Here is a 21,566-nt window from a genome sequence, read left to right on the forward strand (position 1 = left end):
TTAATTGGTTACTCTAAATTGTCCCTAGGTATGAATATAAATGCGCAAGGCTGTGTGATTGTGGTCCTGTGACAGATTGGCGACCTGTCCTGGACATGTAGGATAGGTTCCAGCAGCCCTGTGACCACGAAAGAAACAGGTTTAGAGGATGATTGATAGATGAAAATGTGTTCTGCAGATATGTGGTATGGATAAAGAAAAGCAGATTTTATTTATTTTGAACCTTTAGTGGCCCCTATGGGCATTTAGTGAGTTCAACAGCTCCGAGGTTTAACTACCTGCTCCATCTTTCCCGCAATGCTTCTGTTTCTGGTTTTCCTGCACAGTTTGGCTGCATCAGACGAGACTTCAGTGACAATCTCAGTGTGCATGCACGCATTCACATACGTCCATGCACACTGAAATGCATTCATAACATCAATGCCCTACTTTTCTGCTGATTTGTTTGTGGGTGAAAGAAATGAGGTTGAAATGACCACGCGTGCTATAGCGTGTTAACGGAGGAAGAGCAGCAGGAAGGATGGAGCAAAGTCTTCTAGCCGTAAGCTTTTTCCTCAAATGGGTAGTCGTGTCCGCTGATCCGCTCATCAGGCATTGCTCTGTAGTGCCAACGCGCCGCTAAACTCTGCTCCACTGGCAACCGCCCGCGCTGAAGACAAGCACTGGCTCTGGCCGTCCAGTTTACTACGATCAAGTCTGTGCTCCTGCGTGACACACAAACACACACACGTGGCTATGTGACGTCAGCGGAGGGGATTTCCCCGTGCCATACGAGAGCGCCAGACAGACACCACAAACGCTGTGTCACTGCAGCTGCCTCGCCTCACCGTGCCACAGCTCCCCCCTCTCTGAGTTTTTTTTTTTAAGCTCATCCGCCAGCCCTTCGCTGATGCTCGCACTTTACCACATCTTTGCCAGCTTGCCTGAACTTTTTGTTTTGGGTAGCAGGTGTTGTTCGGCCTCTTTTCCCTGCAGTAGCCCTTCTCTCTCCCCGTGCGGATCTTCATATCTCAGCAGAAGCAGTTTGTGACAGTTTAATCTTGCTATGTCACAAACGCTGATCTTTTTTTTAATTTTGGAGTAGGGCTACAGTGACGTGTCGCTGTTGCAGTACCTCAACACCTGTGTGGCCAACTCCACTTCTACCTGTGTGATCTTTGAAGAGGCGGAGAAAACACGCAAGTTGGAGATTTCCTGCTTGGAACATAAACATTACAAGAGCAGGTTGTATCTGGTGCAAAACAACCTGCGAAAGGATGAGGAAGTTTTATGTAGCGCGACCTCATTGAAGTAAGGACAGCTTTGCTCCCACAGAAAATACCTGTGGCGTGTAGTTTTGACGTGAGTCAGCATGGTGAGCTGGGTCGTGTGAGCTTTCCTTCTCCTCCTAGAGCCATGTTGGTGACTCTGTGTGTGTGTATGTGTGTGTGTGTGTGTGTGTGTGTATTCCAGTCCAGTTATTGCAGGCAGCCCTGACACAGATGGTGCTCAGTGATACCACATACCAGAGGCATTGTTTAGGGACAGCGAGTTTGAGGAGATAATTGACAAGCATAGAGAGGACCCATCCCCCCTCCCTGCACGCGCACACCTCCCACCTACCATCGCTTTGTCTGTTTATGTCAGCCTCTCCCCTTATGCAGGCAAAAATGCTTCCAGAGAGCCTGCTTTTTTTTTAAATTCTAACCATCTCTTTTTACTGTTTCTGCCTCTCGGCACCCCAGCTTGTCTCTTTCAGTTTCACCCTAGCAGCAAAGCCCACATCGGCCTCTGATTGGTGGATAGAGCGCCTTTGTGTGGTATCTGTAGTGTGACGTCTCCCGGGTGAGCTCTGTGCATGCATGTGTGTGTTCCTCTGAGTGTGTACATTCAAAGAGGCGTAGGGGTGGAGGAGGGCGGGTGAGGCTGCCTTTACTTCATATATGCAGGAGGAGAAAAAAAAACCCTGCATGAGTGGGAGGACGGAGTGATAGCGGTCACAGAAAAAATCCTATGAGTGTGTGTGTGGTTGACGTTTTCGCATACGAGCGAGAAAGAGGCTGAGGGAGGGAGGGAGGGGGGTGGCGCAGGAGAGCAAGAGAGAAAGAGAGCGTGCGTACGAGGGATCATGTAAAAGCAGATTAAAAACACAAGATGGCTTCCTGAATGGGTGCCGGAACGCAGACGAGAGCGAGCCAGAGAAGGAAGAGCAGGGAGACGTAGAGAGAAAAGAAAGGGACGGAGGGACAGAGGCCGGGACCAGAGGGGGCCAGGAGGGGTCCGATGTGGATTTGGCCGGTGGACGCAAAGAGCGAACGGCGGCAGCCTCGAGACGCGGAGGGTAAATATTCCTCACTCCAGGACTATTTTAGGATTGACGGGTGGGTGGGGTAGGGGAGGCGTTGGAGTAGGCTGTGTGTGTGGAGTTTGGCGGGACTTGGGGAACAGCTCGAGACAAAATAGATCAAGAGACAGCCGGGGGGGGGGGGTGAAAGGAGGGGGGGTCGGGGGCAAAACAAGAAGCTGGTGTTTTATGACAAACATCCTGCTGACCAGTTCCATCTATTGCAGCTCTACCATCACACACATCGCACGTTTTTCCTGACAAAACGCATCCGAAAGCCGCGCCAAATCAGGATGGAAACATTACATAATTGTAGGAATATAACGGAATCGTGTTTTCCGTCCCAGCAGCGGTGCAAACTGTCCTCTCGCTGCCTGAGCAACAAATCCAAACCCTTTCTCATGATGTGTCTTGCCGGCAGTGACGGCGAGTTGAGATCTATTACCTGTTAAGAACGTCTTCCACAAAGGTGGAACCCTGTCTTTGAACAGGCCCTTGTCGCATTGTTCTATTGATTGTTATTCTAACCCCCTCCCATCTCTCTCTGCCTCTTTTTCCCACCTCCCTCCTTGGCTGCTGAATGGCTGTAAAGGTGGAATATTTTGAGGACAACAGTCGAAGCTGCTCGGAACACCTTGAACCGGCCTCTGAGGTAAGACGGTGGATTTGTGTGTCTGTGGTGTTCTGTGTGGACTCTCCACTAGTGTCACTTCAACTCTTCTATGCACCTTTGCATGTTCGTGTCGTCCTTTCAGCTCAGGTTGAGTTTTTGCTGTCACCCAGATGTTTGAGTGCTTCGCTGTGCGCGGTGGCGTTTTGTGTGATATCTCTTCAACGCCAGAGATCCCCTAACTTGTGCGATCCTCCAAACATGTCAATGCCCACTCTTCACTTTGCTTGCTATGGCTCCAACTCCTGAGCAAAGCACCTCTGCGATGAAGCGGCAGAGTCTCGATTTAAAGCGTTCCCACGCTGCCCGCTGATTGGTGCCAGAGCCAGGAGTTGGGTGGATGCAAGAAGAGACCAGGGGAAGGAGGAGGGAGGAGCCGCACTAGTTGGCTGGCTCAGGCGCCGGCTGACGGGTGGGGGGGGGCGTCCTCTTTCTTTTAGGTTCTGGAGTCAAATGAGGTAAAGGGAGTAAAAGTTAGTGGGTCACGCATGCGTACACGCTTGATTGTTGAGTGTAGTAACCGGTGGCTCCTGCTGCACAGCTCTCTGTCCGGGCATGCTCGTGTATTTACGAGAGGCGGCCAAAGACTCAAAAACACTTTTGATGGAATAAAAATCTAGTGATAGTCAAGGACGTTTTCGTCTACACCCTATGCATGAACTGTAGGTTAACCCGTGTTTCAGCCGTCATAAATGGGCCGAGATCTGTTCTTTGACCAGCTAGCTTATCACTAAGCCTGCTTTAATCTCCGTCCATGTGCAGACGGTGCCTTTATTTACAGAGTATGAACCACCATCTGGTTTAAAGGGAATAAAATTATTCACGAGTTCTTTAGTGGGTCTTTGCCCTTTGACTGTTCCAAGCTGGTGTTTGTGGAGCTTGCTGTCCAGGGTGAAGCGCCTAGTAAAATCCGTCTCCCACTCAAACATTTTCCTGGTTGTACAAATATAAATACAGTCTGCACCCTACAGGCTAAGAGCTTTCATTAGGACAGCGTTAATAAGCAGCTATGGAGTGTCGTTAAGTCTGGAGGCTCCAGTGAGCTGCAGCGTGAGAACAACATTAACCATGCATTGAAGTGAACCAGGCTGAACTTTACAGGTGACTTTGAGACAGATCCACAATCTGGTGATTTTTTTTTGTAAGTTTTCGACGCTCACGCACACATTTTTTGGGGAGCGAATCAGAAGTGGAGCAGTTGTGGGAAGTTTCACAGCCATGTGTTCAGCTCTGGGATTCCCAGCTTCTCGCAAAGGGTTAATTCTGACGTAGGTCTTGTGGCAACGCTGACTGTCGGGTGACATCACCGCGCTTTAATTTTAGCCCAGCGTCTGAAGGTTGGTCATGTGACCAGCTAGCCCTCACTGCGCGTGCTCGTGCGTGGCGTGCATACGGCTCAGACTCAGGAAGTGGAGGGTTTGACATCACCTCTTCCATTCAGTGACAGTTTTCGATGTATTTTCTGCTCTGTGAGGTTTCCATTCCTTCAGTGAAGAGCGGCAGCGTGATTTCCCACACACTCTGGAGCTTCTGTAAGGGTTTGACACACATTTCACATCAAAGTTTTCTCTTTTATCTGTAAATTCAAATAAATTGACGTCAAGTGACTTTTCTTTGAGCTGTTTTTCCTGCACATTGAGGTCTTACCAAAAGACTCAATAACATTTGTTGTGTCTTGAATTTGTTCAGACAACTGTATCAAATGTTCTGTTTTAGTTTTGACGATGTCTGTCTGCTCTAAAAGAGCTGAGTAGACACATTTGTTGTATAACCTTGTCTGCATCGCAATGTGCAAACTGAGGTGGAGTCACCTGCTACCCTAAACAAAGACTCCTGCGCCCAAGGTTGATTCTCTTATGCCTATAGTGGTCTCTTTTAGAGATTTCAAACAAACTCATGTCAGTAAGACGCAGACATGGCGCAGAGCGCTCCATTTTTTTGGTGTTTTGACTTTTATCTTCCTTTGCTTCTGCTTTTATCAAAACCAAAGCTGAATTGAAGAAAAACAGAGCTTCCGCCGGTATGTTTGGCGCTCTCTGTGTTTCATGTTAGAGGAAGGTTTGTCAGTCGTTCAGTGCCGCAGTTAATAAAAAATGAATGGGGAGGGGGGCTCAGCTGTCTCTCTGCTCTTTAACTCTCACTTCCCTGGCGGCAGCCGCTCCGCTGCTCCCGCCAGGCACGCGCTGCCTGCACTCCTGAATCCCGCGCTGCCGCTCGCTGCCAGGTTTTACGTAATGCAGCGCAACAGCTGTTGCAGCTTTAAAGGGATACTATTCAAACACCTAAAAATGATGAAGAATCTTTTATTTTACTTAGGGCCACAAATGATTATTGAGTGGCTATAGTGCAAAATGGAGCTCCAAAATAAGGCTAAATTAATCCCACTGTTCCTATCAAGTCATCATTTGGATCACTGTAAGGCTGCTCGGTATAAGGCTGCTCAGCGACTGGCCCTTTAATTCTGGCTGGGAACGACTTGAACATATGGGAAGCTAATCTTAGATACAGTCCGGAGAGACGAGGCTGCCAAGCGACCATGCTGCGGGGCCAAAGCAGCCTTTCTTCTTTTCTCAGTTTCCTCTAAGGGAAATTGTTGTTGACCACCAGAGTGTTTTCTCCTGCTGGTCTGTGTTCCTTCCTCACCTGTCACGAATCTGTGGAGGTGATAGCTGTAGTGAGATTTTTTCAAAAACCCACTCTGGTGAAAATTGCGTTTTTTAACAAATGTTCTTGTGGCATTTTTCTGATGATGGAGAATATTTATAAAGAAAATTAAGGTTAAAAATTGATGAATGATGGGAAGAGGGGAGGCCTTACTCTGCGCCAACAGTTCCGCCCACAACTCAGAAGTGAATTTCTAATGAACTACCGCCGCTTTGCAGAAACTATGTCCTAGAAAACAGCCCAGGTTTTTTAAATTTGGGCTAAAGACAGCCTAATCGTAATTAAATGACCAGAGGGAAGGCTTTGAAAATAGATCAAAAGATGATTGGAGTGGGACTTTAACCTGGTGCACATGATCCTGACAGGTACATGGTGTACTTGTTCTCTTTTTAACTCACCTGTTCCCCTCCTGCCTCCCTGGATCCTCTTTGTCTTAGACCATACATTTTCTATCATAATCTGTACATTTATTTGATTCTTGTACCTCAGCTACAAAAAATTGCCTCTTTAAAAAAAAAACCTCCCACTCCCATCTGTTCCTATTTTATGACCATTTTTATTTTTTCAACACATTCATTTCTTTTTGCTTCTCCCGCCCTTTCACCCCCCTGCTCTACCGGTCCCTCGTCTCTCTTTGTGAGGAGTAGCACAGGAGGGGTGTGTGTGTGTGTGTGGGGGGGGGGGGGGGGGGGGGGGCCTCAGCTGAGCGAATCGTGCTTGCTTGCACGTGCCGATTGTCAGGCTATATGACTCAGACTGGATACTCTACACTCCACGAGCAAACACTCCCTGAACACTGCTCCCCCCTTCCCAGGAAAAACAAAAAAAAACAGCAGATGAGCGGTAAACATTTAGTCGCTGTGGTGAGGGCGTTAAAGCAGGGACTGTTGCACTCAGAGATGACCTATTTGTCTCGCTAGTTCGCTCACACTGAAAGACTTTGTGCTGCTTTTAAAAGCTGGTGTGGCCTTGCAGCCTCTGTGTCCCCCCGCCCACAAATAAACCCACTGACCCTCACTGAACAATCCATTAGTGTGTGCTGTTCTGCGGTGCGCGGCTAAAAACATCTTTCAAGCTCGCTCCTGCGCTTGTTGACAGACTGTGCCTCTGCGTGCACGTGGGAAGAAGAGGAGGTTGGGAAAAAGTCTGAACTAAGAAAATATAAGATAAAAAAAAAGGGACGGGGGATGGAAAAGAGGAGGAAAAGGGTCAGATCAGATGACCTTGATGATGTCAGCCTGCAGAACAGTGTCCTCCTAGTCAACACGGAGGTGGAGGTAGGTGTCATCTGACAGGAAAAGATCCTCCCACAAGAAATGAACATTAGTATGTTTCAGAAAATCGCTTGCATGGTCCACTCACAGGGCCTGAATGGGAGATTGTTCCTTTGTCCCCAAGAGTAACCCTGAGCCCCTTTTAATTGGGTTCTAGCCCTAATCTGCGACAGGATTTCAGCCCAAATGCTGGGGATAGCCCTAAACCCAACTTTAACCCTTGTGCTATCTTAGACGACCCCACCCTTCCATTGACATGTTTTACCTACCATGACAAAGGTGGATAAAGGTGGAAGATTTCATGTAATCCATGGACACCAGTGAAGATCACAAATCATTGAAGAAAAAAGGTTCAGAGCACTGTCTAGTGGGTCTAGATGACCCAACTCCCAATGTCAAAGTGCCTAGGATAGTACAAGGGATAAATAAATAAAGGGAAAAGGGAAAATTGAATCAGTAAAAAATACCCCCCGCCTCAAAAAAAAAAAAAAAAAAAAAAAGTAAATAGAAACCCCAGTAAGGGGGGATTTACCTGGCTGGGTTTAAATCTGCGGCTGAGAGATGAGGGGACCCCAAGGCCGTGGTTCTGGGATGGCTATATGGAGTGTGCCTCCCTTTGGATGGGGGGTCCACATGTTTTTCTTTTTTGACCTTAACTCTGACAAAGAAAATTAAAATTATTGAGTTCTCTCTTTTTTTTTTTTTTTGTTGCCACTGTTTGTTTCGTTCCCCCAGACCTCCCACCAGCGATATGCCGGTAAAATTTCAAAGGCATGTTTCGGTGCGTGAGAGTTTTGATGTCAGGACTTTATTGTGAAAAGAAAAAGGATGACTCAGGCTTAGTCATATGTTAGCCACCCCAACACACACTGCTGAAGATGGAGTTTTGTTGTAAGTCATCCCTCCTACAAGCAGACCTTTTCATCCATACTGCTGAGAAACGGCAGAGAAGTGAGAGAGATGGAGACGCAGACTAATGGAAGAGAAACAGAATAGGGCGTGAAACGACTCGGTTTAGGCAATCATTTGACGACTTTGTTAAATGATCGATGGAAAGATCAGCCATCGCTGCTCTCCAGCCTCCAGCCCTGTTCTCGATGCCGAGTTACAGCAGGTTAACAGTAAGTGGGATTTTATTTTCACATACACAGAAAAAGTCAGCTGTACATAAACTGTTGCTCCTGTTGGTGTCATGTGAAAGAAGGATTGATGAAGTTAACCAACTAACCTTGAGCTGCTTTTAGTTCAAATGTTTTTGACTTTTTCCCTTGAGTTACTCGAAGCTGATGTGGTTTCCAAGCAGAGTGATGGTGTGTCTGAGGTTAAAAGCATTGTTCTTTCTTTCACTGTTCAGATAGGGGTGTAATGGTTTATTTTAACACTGATTTGATTCGTATCATAATTTATGGTTTATCTTTAGCCAAACATTGAACCAGTGTGACTCAGAGATAAATAGCTACAGGTGACGTTTTCCAAATTCCTTGTGTTTCTTGCAAGATAATCAAGTGTAAATTAAATATGTGTTCAAAGAAATAAGTAAACAAGAGTTAATGGCAAATCCATTACATTTTAGTTTCATAAAGTTAATTTCATAAAGTTGATAAAAAAATAATCCAAAGGGAACATTATTAGAAGATTCTACCACACTGGTTGGTCACATGTCTTTGCTAAATTCAAAGTGTTTCCACACATTGGACTGAAATGATGGACGGATCAGATTTGCTGTCATCACATGTGTGTTGTCTACTGTGATGCACTTGGTTGTTTTATTGTTAAAGTAAAATAAACCTACCATACTTCAATCCAAATAGTATTTTCCAATATTGGTATGATAATTTATTTTACTTTTGAAATTGTTTATAATGGTATAGATTGATTCGATCAACAGCTTGCCTCAGACAGATCGATCTGGTTAGATTCTGGGAATGTAAACCGATTCAACAATTAAGTTGATAAACCATTATTCCTCCTGCTTGTTCAGGATCAATGAAAATAAGATCTGTTTTAGCTAATGTGTTATTAAGTGTCTATTAGTTTGGGATTTGAAAGCAGAAACTTCTGAGAGCACAGACAGAGCCACCGAGTGTGAAGAGCATGTGACTCAGGAGTTAAGTCTGCTGTGTCACTGCAGCTGCAGAGTGAGGAAGAAGGCAGGGGAAAGAATGCAAATGTTTAAGAGGTTTGTCATCGAACAGTGATGAACAGCGGCCATGTGTCCGATCTGCCCACCCGTCGGCGGAGGCGAGCAGTGGGGAAGACTCTTCCGATGACGAGCAGCTACGTCACCGCCGCGTGTTTCCTACCTCTTCTCTCTCTCTCATTGGCACCTCGGCGTCACATGACCCACGCTCTACTTCTCCTCTCCTTCCCTTGCACAGTTTGGTCTGTGTTCCTCTTTGGGATCGTCTGCGAGGGTTTACACGAATAGGGTGCGAGGCAGACAGTTATAAGCGACTGATCCAGAGCGCGTTGGAGCAACTAAGCCATCAGCAACGCTACAAGGAGAATCGTAAACAAAACGAGAAAAGGTTAAGAGAGGGAAGGCAGAGTGAAAAAAGCCCGTGTATGTAAGCAGCAGCCGGCTAGTGAAGGTAATCTGGCTTTAGCACACGCTCAGTGATATAAGAGAGCATGAGCTAACTGCCTCCTCGTCCTTCCTCTGACTCAGTCAGCTCCTGAACTCCAGTAATATTGCAGGAATAGAAGACGGCTGCTTAGCCCGCAACTAGGTGAGAGGAAAGCTTGAGCACAAATAATAGTTCAATAGTGCGGACAGTATATCCAGATGATGTTCTTGTAGGCGGATGACGGGAGAGGACAGCGAACGCACCTCTAACAGCTCATCTCAAAAGATCTTCCGTCTAATTCCAAAATCTGTGAAGGGGATCAAACTCCGAGTCTTGTTCAGTTGCTAAAGCATCATCTTTCCTGTCTGCCCAAGTGGCTCTTTTCCCGCTCCTTTGCCTGATTGTTGCCAATCTTTATAGTTCAGTTGAGACTAGTCTGGATGAATAGTCAAGGCGTCCTGCAGTCACCAACCAACCACCTCAACGGCATCCTTTGGGTGTCTGAGGATGAACCAGCATTATCGCCAGCAAGCCAGCTACCTCCTCATCCACCAAAGATCTCGCACATCTAGCTTCTCTGTAGGATCTGAAATCCGCCTCGGGCGCAACACGGAATTGGTACAGAGCATCTGAATGTGAAGAAAATAAGAGCCATTTTGGAGCAAGATGCTCAAACATGGAGCTAAACCGCAACAAGGAAAGGTTGCTGTCATTTGCCAGAGGTGCTGCGCTTTGCTCCTTTTCCTTTTGCCTGTTGGTGGAGATTGTCTGCTGGCTTGATGGCTGCCATTTCGCCTCTGCGGTCCAAAGCGAGCCCGCTCGGTCACAGGCAAAAAGAGTCAGTTTTTGGGGGCTTTTTGCAGATGGACAGGCTGTACTCAGAGCCTGAAATGTTGTGTCATCCATGCAACAGAGCTAACAGTGCTGCAGGGTGTGGAAAGTCTCGGTGGGAAAAGCTGCTCGGAGCTGTTTCCTAGGCTGCAGCCTGTAGTGGCTGTCCCCCACCGCTGTCTGTTTCTGCTCACTGCACAGTCCTCCATGCTATCGTACGTGCCCGCTGTGGCTCAGATAATGGCCTCCCGCTCAGCACACGCTAAAGAGAGAGAGAGAGAGGAGATGGAGGGGGAGGAGAATGGAGAGAGGGAAGGGAAGGAGGGGGCTGAGAGGAGAAGCCGACTGCATGTGTAGTCAAGAGAAAGAAAGAGGATATTGAAAAAGGGAAGGGAGGAGCAGACAGATAATGAGAAAGGAGAGAACAGAAAGCATTGGCTTTAAGTAGAGACAACAGAATGAGAAAGGTGAACGGAGTGCCGGGTGAAGGTGTGCTGTGTGTGTTTGGCCGCTAGTGTATACATGTGTGAATGTCTGCTGCTGCACCGAGACATGATAAAAGGACAATAACCCGAGGAGGCTAGGTTGCTTCTGGACTGCTGTGTCGGCAAGGAAGTCTCATGCTCCTCTACGTCTGCTCTTCTGCCCTCTGCTTTTCCGGCGGCAGCTCTGTCTGGACATCTCAGACGGCGTAAGTACACAGATCCTCGCGGCTCTCAGCTGGCTTCATCTGATCAGGGGTCTCTGCTTCATGTTCCTGCTCGTCACGGTAACAGAGGAAGGGGTGGGGGGAAAGAAAGAGGCGGATGAGAAGGGAGGATGGGGTGGTCTTGTGTATGTGGGATTTAGGTTCAGCTGTCTACTCACAAGCTGCACTTCTTAACCCCCTCAGCGCCGCCACGGCTGTCCTTTAATGCTTTGTCTCCTCCCTCTAGTGTATCTGTGTGCTGTCAGTGTTGGGGGGGGGGGGGAAAGGCTGCACAGCATGCACACACAAACCTGGAACCGAGGTCTTTCAGACAGGCTGGTTCGGCTGGTTCAGCAAGATATGATCTGGTTATGTGTGTTTCTGCCCTTTTTTTACACTTTTCCATGTGGGTCAAGTCCACACAAGTTTGCAAAAGACAAAGATACGATAAGGTTGTGTCAAGAAAATAACATTAAAAAACATTTTCATCCAAGACTGAGCAAATATTGCTCCTTTTATGAAATTTTTCTTTGATTATTACATACCAAAATGTTCATCTGCAGTCGCTGCTGCTCAGCATTGGTCTTCTCAAACCCACGTGGTTCTTGTTTGTGGTTCTGTTTTGTGTAAAATAAGGGGGAGAAAAAAAAGAGTGTGTCTGTGTGATTGCAGCATGTTGGCTTGTGCTTTGTTGCAGGCAGCTTGTTTCAACACACTGCAGTTCTCATAACTGCCGCACGCTGCTAAACCCCCCCCTTCCTCTTTCCCATCTGATGCCACTGATAGCGCCGACATGGGGCCTCTCACGTATCGCATGCCGGCTGTTGGCTGACACCCCCACACCTCCCCGTCTACCCCTCTGTACCAGTTGTACCCTGTTTTAGACCCCCTCTTCATGCAAGAAGGATGGATTCAAAAGAGCATGCTTCCTGTTTGGTTATTAGTCCCTTTAAAGCCTCATTTTGATCATATTCAAACCATGGGGAAGCAGGAGCTTCAATCACATGCTTATGGATCCTTTTGTAGAAACTAACCCCCCCCCCCCCCCCCCCCATCTTTTTTTTTGCCTGTTTGTGATCAGGGATTCACTTCTGCCTACATGAGGAACTACTTCACATTCAAGTTGGGCTGTAACAATGTCAGCTTGGGTTGAGTTTATTCTGTGTTCCAGAAGAGGGCTGTGCATCATCTAGTAGAGTGGCTCTATTAGATTAACCCAGTTTCAAACACATTAAGGCAGAGAAGCAGAATCTGACAAGACAAAGAACGGAATTTGCATAAAATTAAAAAAACAACAACATAACATTTAAAAGAAACAATTTAAAGATAGAAACTCTTTAAAGCATCTACAATTCTGCTATATATCAACCAAATGCTATGATATCAGAATTGCTGGGAGCAAAAATGTAGATAGAAGGAAAATTGGTAATTTAAGTCAGTGCTCCCCAACCATTTTCACACCACGGACCGGTCTGTTAGAGGCTTAAGTGGTTGACTTCTTATTTTTTCGTCTATTGGTTTCCCTTAACTTTTAAGAGTAAAGTTTATCTTTATCCTCTGTAAAAAATCTGCATCTGCTATAAACTTTATTTATACTCTAGATTTCATGTATTAATCGTTACAATTTGAAATAGCAGCCTTCAGCCTTGTCCAACTTTAAGATGTGAAGAATAAATGTCAACAAAAATATTGACTAAAACTGGTATTTTCTAAATAAAATAATAAACATGAAACCACCATTTGAGAAACTCTATTAGTGGTATCTCCGTAACATTAGACAGCTGGTTGCTGAATATTATTCATTATCATTTTGGTGTGTAGGAACAACTGTCGCAATAAATCCATATTTGGAGTAAAGACTCCTGGTTTTTGTCTGTTAAATGTAGCTGTCTTTTATTTTGAAGTTTAAGGCTATTCTGTTTTCTCACTGGCTCTTTTCTGCGAGATGAAGCTTTCCAAATTCGTTGTTTTTTTAGTTGACTTTGGGATTTTAATTTAGCGATCTGCGCAGCCACTTTAAGAAAGCAGTGGATGGATTTTCGACCTGCAACTTGACATGCGTCACGAATGAGTCGGATGTGGTGGAGAGAATCTACTATTTTCCTTCAGAATCAGTTTATAAATAAAGCTGAAAAAAATGTAGGTTGTATTTTTTTTCTCTGCAGCCCAATACCAACTCTCCCACAGACCAGTATCAGTCTGCAGCCTGGGTGTTGGAGACTACTGCTTTAAGTGAAAGAAAACCCATTAAATTTGAAGCAGTTTAAGTATAACTTACTCCAAGTTTTAAAGAGACATTTTCAACAGAGTCATATTATACTTGTAATTCTCTAGCAGGTTTTTCCAGCTTTGAATCCAGCTAAACATCAAACATCACTACAACCCAACAGCAGAGAAGCTTCCAGTCAGATTGTTGTAAAAACTGTGTATTACTGTTTAACCGGTCTTCTTTCTCAAAGCCTACATCAACAACTGGATTTTCATGCTGATTCTGCCATTGTTTTACTTAAACAAGGGCCATTGGGTTTGTTGGATTACAGTACTCAGCCACAACATGAACTCTGTCAATGATTTGTGAAGCTGTCCTTGGATTATCTGCTTTGCTGTTACTCTAGACTCAATTGATGTAACGCTGAGGTTGAAACTTTTGCTGAAGAAGCATCTTGGGATTCATGCAAACTCACATGGCAACATGAAATCTAACATACTGTTTCAAATGAATTCAAATAATCGAGTCGACAACTTTCCCACACAGTTAGAGTTAAACTCTTAAAGTGAGTTTTTGTCTGTGGAGTTACTGGATCAGACTGGACAAAAAATAGAAATAGGTTTGTGACTTTACTGATAGATCAGTTAACAGTAGACATAAACATTTACAAGTTATAAATGTCAAGCTTAGTTTTCTCTTTTTGGACTATTTTAATTATTATAATTAATGACTTATTATGGAACGTTTATTTTGTTTTTCTTAACATTTAAACACTGACAAAGATGGCCTGTGTTATTTAAAAACTGGTTTACTATTGTTAAAATAATCTAGTATCCCTCTACCTCCTAAGAGCCCTTGTATATAACCTTCACAGTCCTGCTGGCCCCCTCACACTCTCCTCCAACATTATCATTTTGTTGCAAGTTAACCTGTGAGGTTTCTCCATCCATTCGTTTTCTCCATCCACATCCTCCTGTCATGGGGGGGGGGGTCAGGTTGCTCCAGGTGTCCCTGGGGCAGGTGGTCAGTCATTGATTGGAGCATGATTAAACACACAGGCCCCCTCATGCTTGACTAGCAGTGTAAGATGTATGCTTTAAATCAGTTTTTACATTCATCAGATGTAGTTTATATCAAATGCTTGAGTTATTTGTGTTTTAATTATGACTTTATGGTTAAAATGTAAATTTGAGTGAAAGTCACAAATGTACCAAAAATTTCAGGCTCAAACTTGCTCAACAGCTTTTTTTTACAAATCGGTTTGTGGCTTGTTTTTTGATATAAGTTTAATCCTTTTCCATTATTAATATGTTATCATAAAAATGTGTGTATTTTTCATAAATACATAAATAAATGTAAAAACATTAAACAGACTCTTTGTTGTGTTTCCACATGGACTTTTGTGTATTTAGGGCCACACCTCTACCACACACAGCCAACCTGCATCATGGTAATCTGTTTCCTGTCCAACGACCTACTTTGCATAGTCAACTGTCCCACAAAGTCAGTGTCCATTTATAAACTGTGAAACACTCTCACATGATATTTCTGCCAAAATGTCTGCTAGTTTTGAAATCCTTCTGTTAAATATTCAAATATTGGATGACAATTTCGAGGGTTCGTTGATTTGTCAATGAAAGCATTTGTTGTACCTATGAGCAAAAGAGAGGGAAAAGCAACAGAATGGAAACCATTATTATTTGGTTATGTTTAAGTGTCTTTGATGTTTTAGCATGATAGAAATTTACTAAACAGCTTTCACTTTTGTCTTTCAGACTGTTTATAAAGTCACTTCAGTGGATGGCCCCAGAAGTGAAGGCCAGATGGAAATTGGGTCACATGACCGCCTCCAGGAAGGCGTGCTGAGCCTGGCATTGACCAATGGGGTAAACCCCTACCATAAAGATGATGAGGCCTCTTTGGCAACAGAACAGCATAGGGCAGGAAGCGTGCCCCCGGGGCTACGATGGGTGCCAGGACATGGCAAGGTCAGTGACACCCAAGAGCCGCAACCGTGTTGGAGGAACAGCGGTGACACAACCCCCTCTGAGCCTAATCACCACGCTGACATCGAGGATGCTCAAAATCTGGTTGCTTTTTCTGCAATTGCTGGCTCATTGCCTCCTTGTTCCTCCTCTTCGTGCCCCCCTGTGCAGCCTAATACAGCCCAGCTATATGAGAAGTTCACCAGAGAGATGGGTGCTGGTGGGGCTCATTCTGGAGGGACTCCTGAGGGTAGCTGCCTTGCCCCAGAGGACCTTGCCACTCTACAAACAGCCCTGAGCCAAGCTAAACATGGACACAAGCCCCCTAACTGCGACTGCGAAGGGCCTGACTGTCCAGACTATCTTGAATGGTTGGAGAAGAAGATTAAACTAGCAGCTAGAGAGAATCAAGGGTTTCACAAAAGAGCGGAAGGTGCCCCACACTTACAGCAACCCCATTTGCAGCATCAACCTCCGCCCAACCGAAAGGTCAATGGTGACCATCTCATGCCTGCTTTGTGTTCCCAGCAGCAAGGGGTAACTCAAGGTCCTCACCCAGATCAAGTGCCCTGCTCAAAACCCTCTATTCCTTGCTCTCCCCAGGTGCTCTCCATAGCTAAGGAAAAGAACATTAGTCTTCAGACAGCAATTGCTATAGATGCCCTGACCCAGTTGTCTGGCACCAGCCCTCAAACTCTCAACTGTTCAGGTCAGAATCAACAAAAAAATAGCTTTCATAATCACCAACAAAGTCAGAACATCCCACTTGATATGATCCTGGCCTCTCCTGGCAGTGATTCCTCTTCCCGCTCTCAGTCTGTTCCTCCAGGACTTCAGACCAAACAACAGGCTTCACCTGCATTTGAACAATACAGACCCCAGTCCCAGGGACATCCCCCGCATGCTTCAACTCTCCCATCTTCTACCTCTTCTTTCCCTGGTCAGGGAAAAACACCAAGCCTCAATACTATTGCCCAGCAGTGGCAGCAGGGCGTAGGCAGAGGTCCAGAACAGAGAAATCCTTGGATGTTTATGAAGTCTGAGCCCCAATCTCACCTTGCTGTTGCACCTCACAACAGGTCTGACCCCATGTCAGAGCTTAAACAGCTTCTGCATGATACCAGTGGCAAATTAAACAATGGTTCTTTCAAGCTTCCCAATTCATCACAGATTGGTTTCAACCAGAATGGGGGTATTCAGGGTCAGGGCAACCCAGTACTGGCCAGGATAAAACAAGAACCAGACTCTAACGAGCATTATCATCATGCTGCATCCATGGGACAATATGGAATTTCTAATGGCCAACATCAAGGCCAGCACTTCCCTGGGATCCCCATGTCTCCTGGTCAGACAGCCATCAGTCATTCCACTCAGGCAGCTTTACAACAGCACCTTCACTACAAGAGAAATCTTTTTCCCAATCACCTTTCTGGCTTTGGAGCTGGTCAAAACTTGAAAAAATGGTGGCCACAGGCAGAAGGAGAAGGTATACCTCACCTGCCAATCAAACAAGAACTTAAGGAACCTAAGAAGAAAAAGAGCAGCCAAGGATCTCCTCTCTTCAAAGCTATGACTGGGATGCTTATAGGTCCCCCTCTCCCCAAACCCAAACAGATTATTATAAAAAAGACAAAGCAGAAAGCCTCCATGCCAACCTTCCTGCCTCAGAATCAAATCTCCATACAAAAGCCCCCACTCCATTTGATGGACAGAGCCCCAGTTGCGGCAAATCTTCAAGCCTGCTCTAACCCGTCCATGCCCTTCCAGAATCTCCCCTCTCAGGCTGTTCCTGCAGGTCTCCCTGCCCCAGGCCAATCTCAGGTATCCATTTCTAACACCCCTATGACACCATATTCCACTGTTACTGTTTCGACAGAAAGCACTCCAGCTGTTGTGGGCCCTCAATCTCCACCTGTGGCTTCTGCGGTCCATGGCAGTTCAGCAGAAATGGGTAGCCATGCCCTCAGCAAAACCAGCACCACTAAACCTTTGACCTCCACGTCTCCATCCAGCACTTCACAATTGCAGAAACTCATCAACATTGATCCGAAGTATGAAGAACTTATTCGCCAGTTTGAGGCAGAATTTGGAGACACAGCCCCAGACACATCTGCTAGTCAACCCAAGGAGAATGCACCATCCCCTGAAACAGGGAATCAAACCCCGACTAGTTCTCAGGACCCTAGTCTTATACTATCCAACACTCCCCAGTCAGTCTCCAACTGTCATACCAACTCCATTTCGGGTTCCAAGGATCAGACAATGGAAGTTAACCCAAGTGAGTCATGGACCCAAAGTGAAGCAACTGTTAGCCAAGCATCCACAGAAAACCTCTTGGTGAAGCAGAATCAGGAACTTGTTGACGATTCACAGAACAAAGAAACTGTTTTAGGCAAGCAGCAGTCCAGAGAGTTGGAGGAAACATTCAGCATGCCATGTTCTCCCCTGCCTAAACGCATCAAGTTTGAAACTTCAGGGGATGTGGCAGTGCTGTCTACCACATGCTATCCCGAGGAGAGCACACCAACTAAAGATGGCTTGCCTTGTTCTCCATCTCTAAAAGGCTTCCTAGAGTCCCCCTTACGCTACCTGGACACCCCCACCAAAAGCTTGCTGGATACTCCTTCCAAGGACCCACAGTTGGACTTCCCTACCTGTACCTGTGTGGGTAAGTCGGTCCTCCACTTTTAATCAGGTTTATGTTTGCTATAGGTTTATGTTTGCAAATTATTGTCATGGGGTTCATCTTTGATGATAAAATAATTCAATCCATTCACTATCGAGAAAAGATTTTATTTGCTGGAGAATCATACGTTTTTTCCCCACAAAATTTCCTGTGATGGCCCTTCCTCCTACCAGCTCTCATCTAGATATTTGTTTTGAGAATTTTGTCAGTGCAAGGCATTGCTACTACTCAGACATCAGCAGAGCAGACTGCAACAGTAGCAGTTACCAGTGGGGGCCTTTTTTTCTGGGTCTGCTGTCCTGGCAGACCCATAACCCACACAGTTACACAGAGAACACTTCAGTTCTCATTTGTAGAGCACCCTGTGTAGGGTGATTTTGTAGGATGTCAAGTTCAACATGTGATTTGAGTTGGTGTAATTGTTAATATGTTAGCTTGCCTCTAGTAATAACCACAGACAGACACTGAGAATCTTTCTGCATGAGAAGTGCTTTCTACAGAGTGATATTTAGGTTGTTGCTAAACTGGTTAACTCTCAATGTGTGGAACCTTTCTGTTTTTTTGGAAAACTATTAAAATGACAAAAAGAGAACATTTATTTGCAGTTACTGAGTTGTGACTGTGATGCAGGTTTAAAACAAAACCCTTTTGTTCCTTAACATTTAAAAGGGAGCACAGCAGGGGAGAACAGCTGCAGAAACCATTTTAACTGTGATAAGAGAAAAGCCTGATCTTTAAAGTGGGACTTGTTCAGGCCGTATTTCATCAGCTTCCTGTGGGGTTTAAACATGGTGCAAAAGGACGGCCTTTAACACACATGGTTCAAAGCCACAATTTACTTGGCCAGACACACCCAAACATACAAATCTAGAATGAATCCCTCGTTTCCTGCTCTGAGACACGCCCTGGTGCCTCCCGCCAGTACTAGTGGAACGTGACCTCACAATGGGTTTGAACCACTGATGCAGATGCACATCAGCAAGTCTATGTTTAAATGTTTAGGTGGTAGGTTAATAAGGAGAAGTGACTCTTAGAAAAATAATATTCCAAAATATAACAACACAGCACAATATAACAACAACAACACACAATATATCACACAGGTAGCAGCCACTTAAAACACCTGCAGTAGATCATGCACACCCACAGACACTCTTACGGATTCCAACAGATTTATCACAACCTTTTAAAAAGCTCCTGCTGAATAAAGTGTCATCCAACAAAAAATCACAGTCCACTTTTTCTTCTAGGGGTACGACATGTGTTCAGGGATATTTTAAGATTTTAAGAGATGTGTCTCCTGCTACAAAGAGATGCTTGCCCAAAAATTCATTTAAGTCCATCTGGTGCATGCTTTTTATTTAAAAAGTTAACTAACAGTCAGGTTTACATGCAGCCCAACTTGACTGGGGTCAAGGAACTCACTGTTGACTGTTTTTAGGTTTAGCGAGACACTATCTCAGAGCAAAACACTCAAGCAAGACTTTATGTGGGAACTGATAACCATTTAAAACATGATTTTGTCTATTTTATGAACACAAAGTGCAATTAAAGTGCATCACAAAGTGACACTGAGCTGAAGTGAAAACAACAATATTTCTGCTGTTAGAAAGAGATTGTATTTTATTAAGTTGGAAGTTAAATATTTGCCCAAAAAGTTTTGGGCAAATATTTAAAGCAAGATAGGATGTTAGTAGTGATGCAACCCTCTACTACTATTATTAATATTTCTTTTTACCCTTTTTTAACCTCACATAAATTGGCTATGAATGAGTGGCAGAAAGGGATTGTACAATACTAATAATACAAACAGATAAATAGTTTAAAAGTATTTTCCATTCAGTATAATCCTGTTTGTCTAATGTCTCAAGTCCCTTTCACTGTCATAGTTATATCATGTCCAGTTCAGATTCTTTCTTTAAATGAGAGAAAATAATCCTGACTGTATTTTAAAAATGATTTCTTTTAATGCTACTGAAAGATTATGGTGTGATGTTGTGGGACAATAAAAAAATACAAACAGAATATTTTGAAAATGTATAAATTAAACAATAAGAAGTGGAATGGGACAGTGCACGAACAATCAGAACTTAATGAGGGTGTTTTGGTACCTTAATGCTTTTTCTCTTTAGCTCTTTTGTGTCTATGTTAATAAAGTTTTATGTTCAACATGTAAGGAGGTATATATAAACATAGTAAGATTGAGGTTGGAACTAATACAATTTTTTCTTATATCCACTTCTTTTTCACTTTATGACTTTATGTTTATCCTGACATTTGATTAATTCCTTTGCGTCTAAAAACAAAAGGGAATCAAATTATATTGATAACTTTTCAAGTACTGGTTCTCAGAATGTTATCAGACACTGTGGAGAGATTTGGCTAAGGATCAGTATTTGCTTTGGAAGTGTTGGTGTGATTACATCACTCTGTCATTTCTTCTTTCCAAGAACAAATCCTGGAGAAAGATGAAGGGCCCTACTACAACCACCTGGGATCTGGGCCTACTGTGGCCTCCATACGAACCCTGATGGAGGCAAGGTGTGTCTTCTTCTCTCTTCTGGTTTCCCTCTCTTTTCTCCCCTTCCTATGGGCTACGCTTCCTTTTATCCCCCTACCAACCGTCCTCCCCCTGCTCTCCACATTCCGTCCCCTCACATTTTTTCTTAAGGGAATCTGTGACCCAGAATCTTGTAGGAAATATCAACGTCATCAGCACATCCCAAGCAGCGTGAGGAGCTCTGAACCTGCAGCAGATGACAGCTGAGGATTGAGGAAGAGGAAAGGCCTCCATGGGGGGGGGGGGGGGGGGGTACTGGAAAGATCAAAAGAGAGGAATACAGAAACAGAGGAAAGATTTGCGTGTGAAACAAGGCAGACATAAAGGGGAGGTCATCTTCTTTAAAGCATAATGCTGAACATGAAATCAGATAAAACATAAAATCTAGTTTTATGAAAGAGACAAAATCATTGTCTCACAAACTGCTGTTATAATTTAACTTACTGTTTTGTTTGCGAAGCATCAGCAGACATGTTTAAAAGTGCAGCCTGATTCCACATAATTCTGATCAACTGTTTGAAAGACTAACTGTCTGGATTTTATGCAACTCATTAGTCCTCAGAGTGAGGGGGATGTCATGCCATTTTTGTTGTTCAACCGATGACGCAAGAAGTTAAGACCCTATAGTTCCCATCTGACCCTTGACCCACCCCTGACCCATGCAGGCCACCCCTGTGGTGACAGTGTTTAATCCCCCCACACTTTCTCAGCCACCTCAGGGTGATTCCTATTCAGCGGGAGCCCCTTGAGCTCACTGTCACGCCAAATCTGCTCAGGGGCTGAAGTTTTCACAATGGCAGGTATCAAGCTGGCTGGAGGCCTGATATGAGCTGTGACCAGAAATGTGACAAGTTCTGATGTCCCAGCCGTGCTCCAGTGCAACCTCTGCCCCCTCCCCCCTTTGGCTCACTTTCCAGCAGACCTGCAGGGATGCAGGCACCTTGCAGAAACACAAATGCATGCAGAGAAGTGCCTCAAAGAGAGAGCACTGGTTGTAATGAGGTTATGGGGTTCAGGTTTACTGTCGAGCTTGTGTGAATCTCACTGTACCTTGTGAATCTACTCTCCACTCCCGTTATTGTGATGAGGCTTGACCTGTCTTTGCTTGA

General features: G+C 44.8%; 1 protein-coding gene across 4 annotated transcripts in view; it reads left to right on the forward strand.

Moving 5' to 3' along the window:
• Positions 1 to 21,566, forward strand: part of LOC101165814 (methylcytosine dioxygenase tet3-B) — a 35,329-nt gene that overhangs the window by 3,897 nt on the left and 9,866 nt on the right. The window contains exons 1-5 of one of the 4 annotated variants that reach the window (XM_023958716.1): positions 2,076 to 2,320; positions 2,916 to 2,975; positions 10,997 to 11,020; positions 15,002 to 17,879; positions 20,348 to 20,438. In XM_023958716.1, coding sequence (XP_023814484.1) covers positions 15,050 to 17,879; positions 20,348 to 20,438 — 2,921 coding nt within the window. In that variant the 5' untranslated portion in view covers positions 2,076 to 2,320; positions 2,916 to 2,975; positions 10,997 to 11,020; positions 15,002 to 15,049. Of the gene's footprint in view, positions 1 to 2,075; positions 2,321 to 2,915; positions 2,976 to 10,996; positions 11,021 to 15,001; positions 17,880 to 20,347; positions 20,439 to 21,566 lie in introns of those variants that run through there. The other 3 variants (XM_020706191.2, XM_023958715.1, XM_011479541.3) reach the window with 3 other exon arrangements.

Source organism: Oryzias latipes, chromosome 9 (assembly GCF_002234675.1).
Source record: "Oryzias latipes chromosome 9, ASM223467v1".
Lineage (NCBI taxonomy): Eukaryota > Metazoa > Chordata > Actinopteri > Beloniformes > Adrianichthyidae > Oryzias > Oryzias latipes.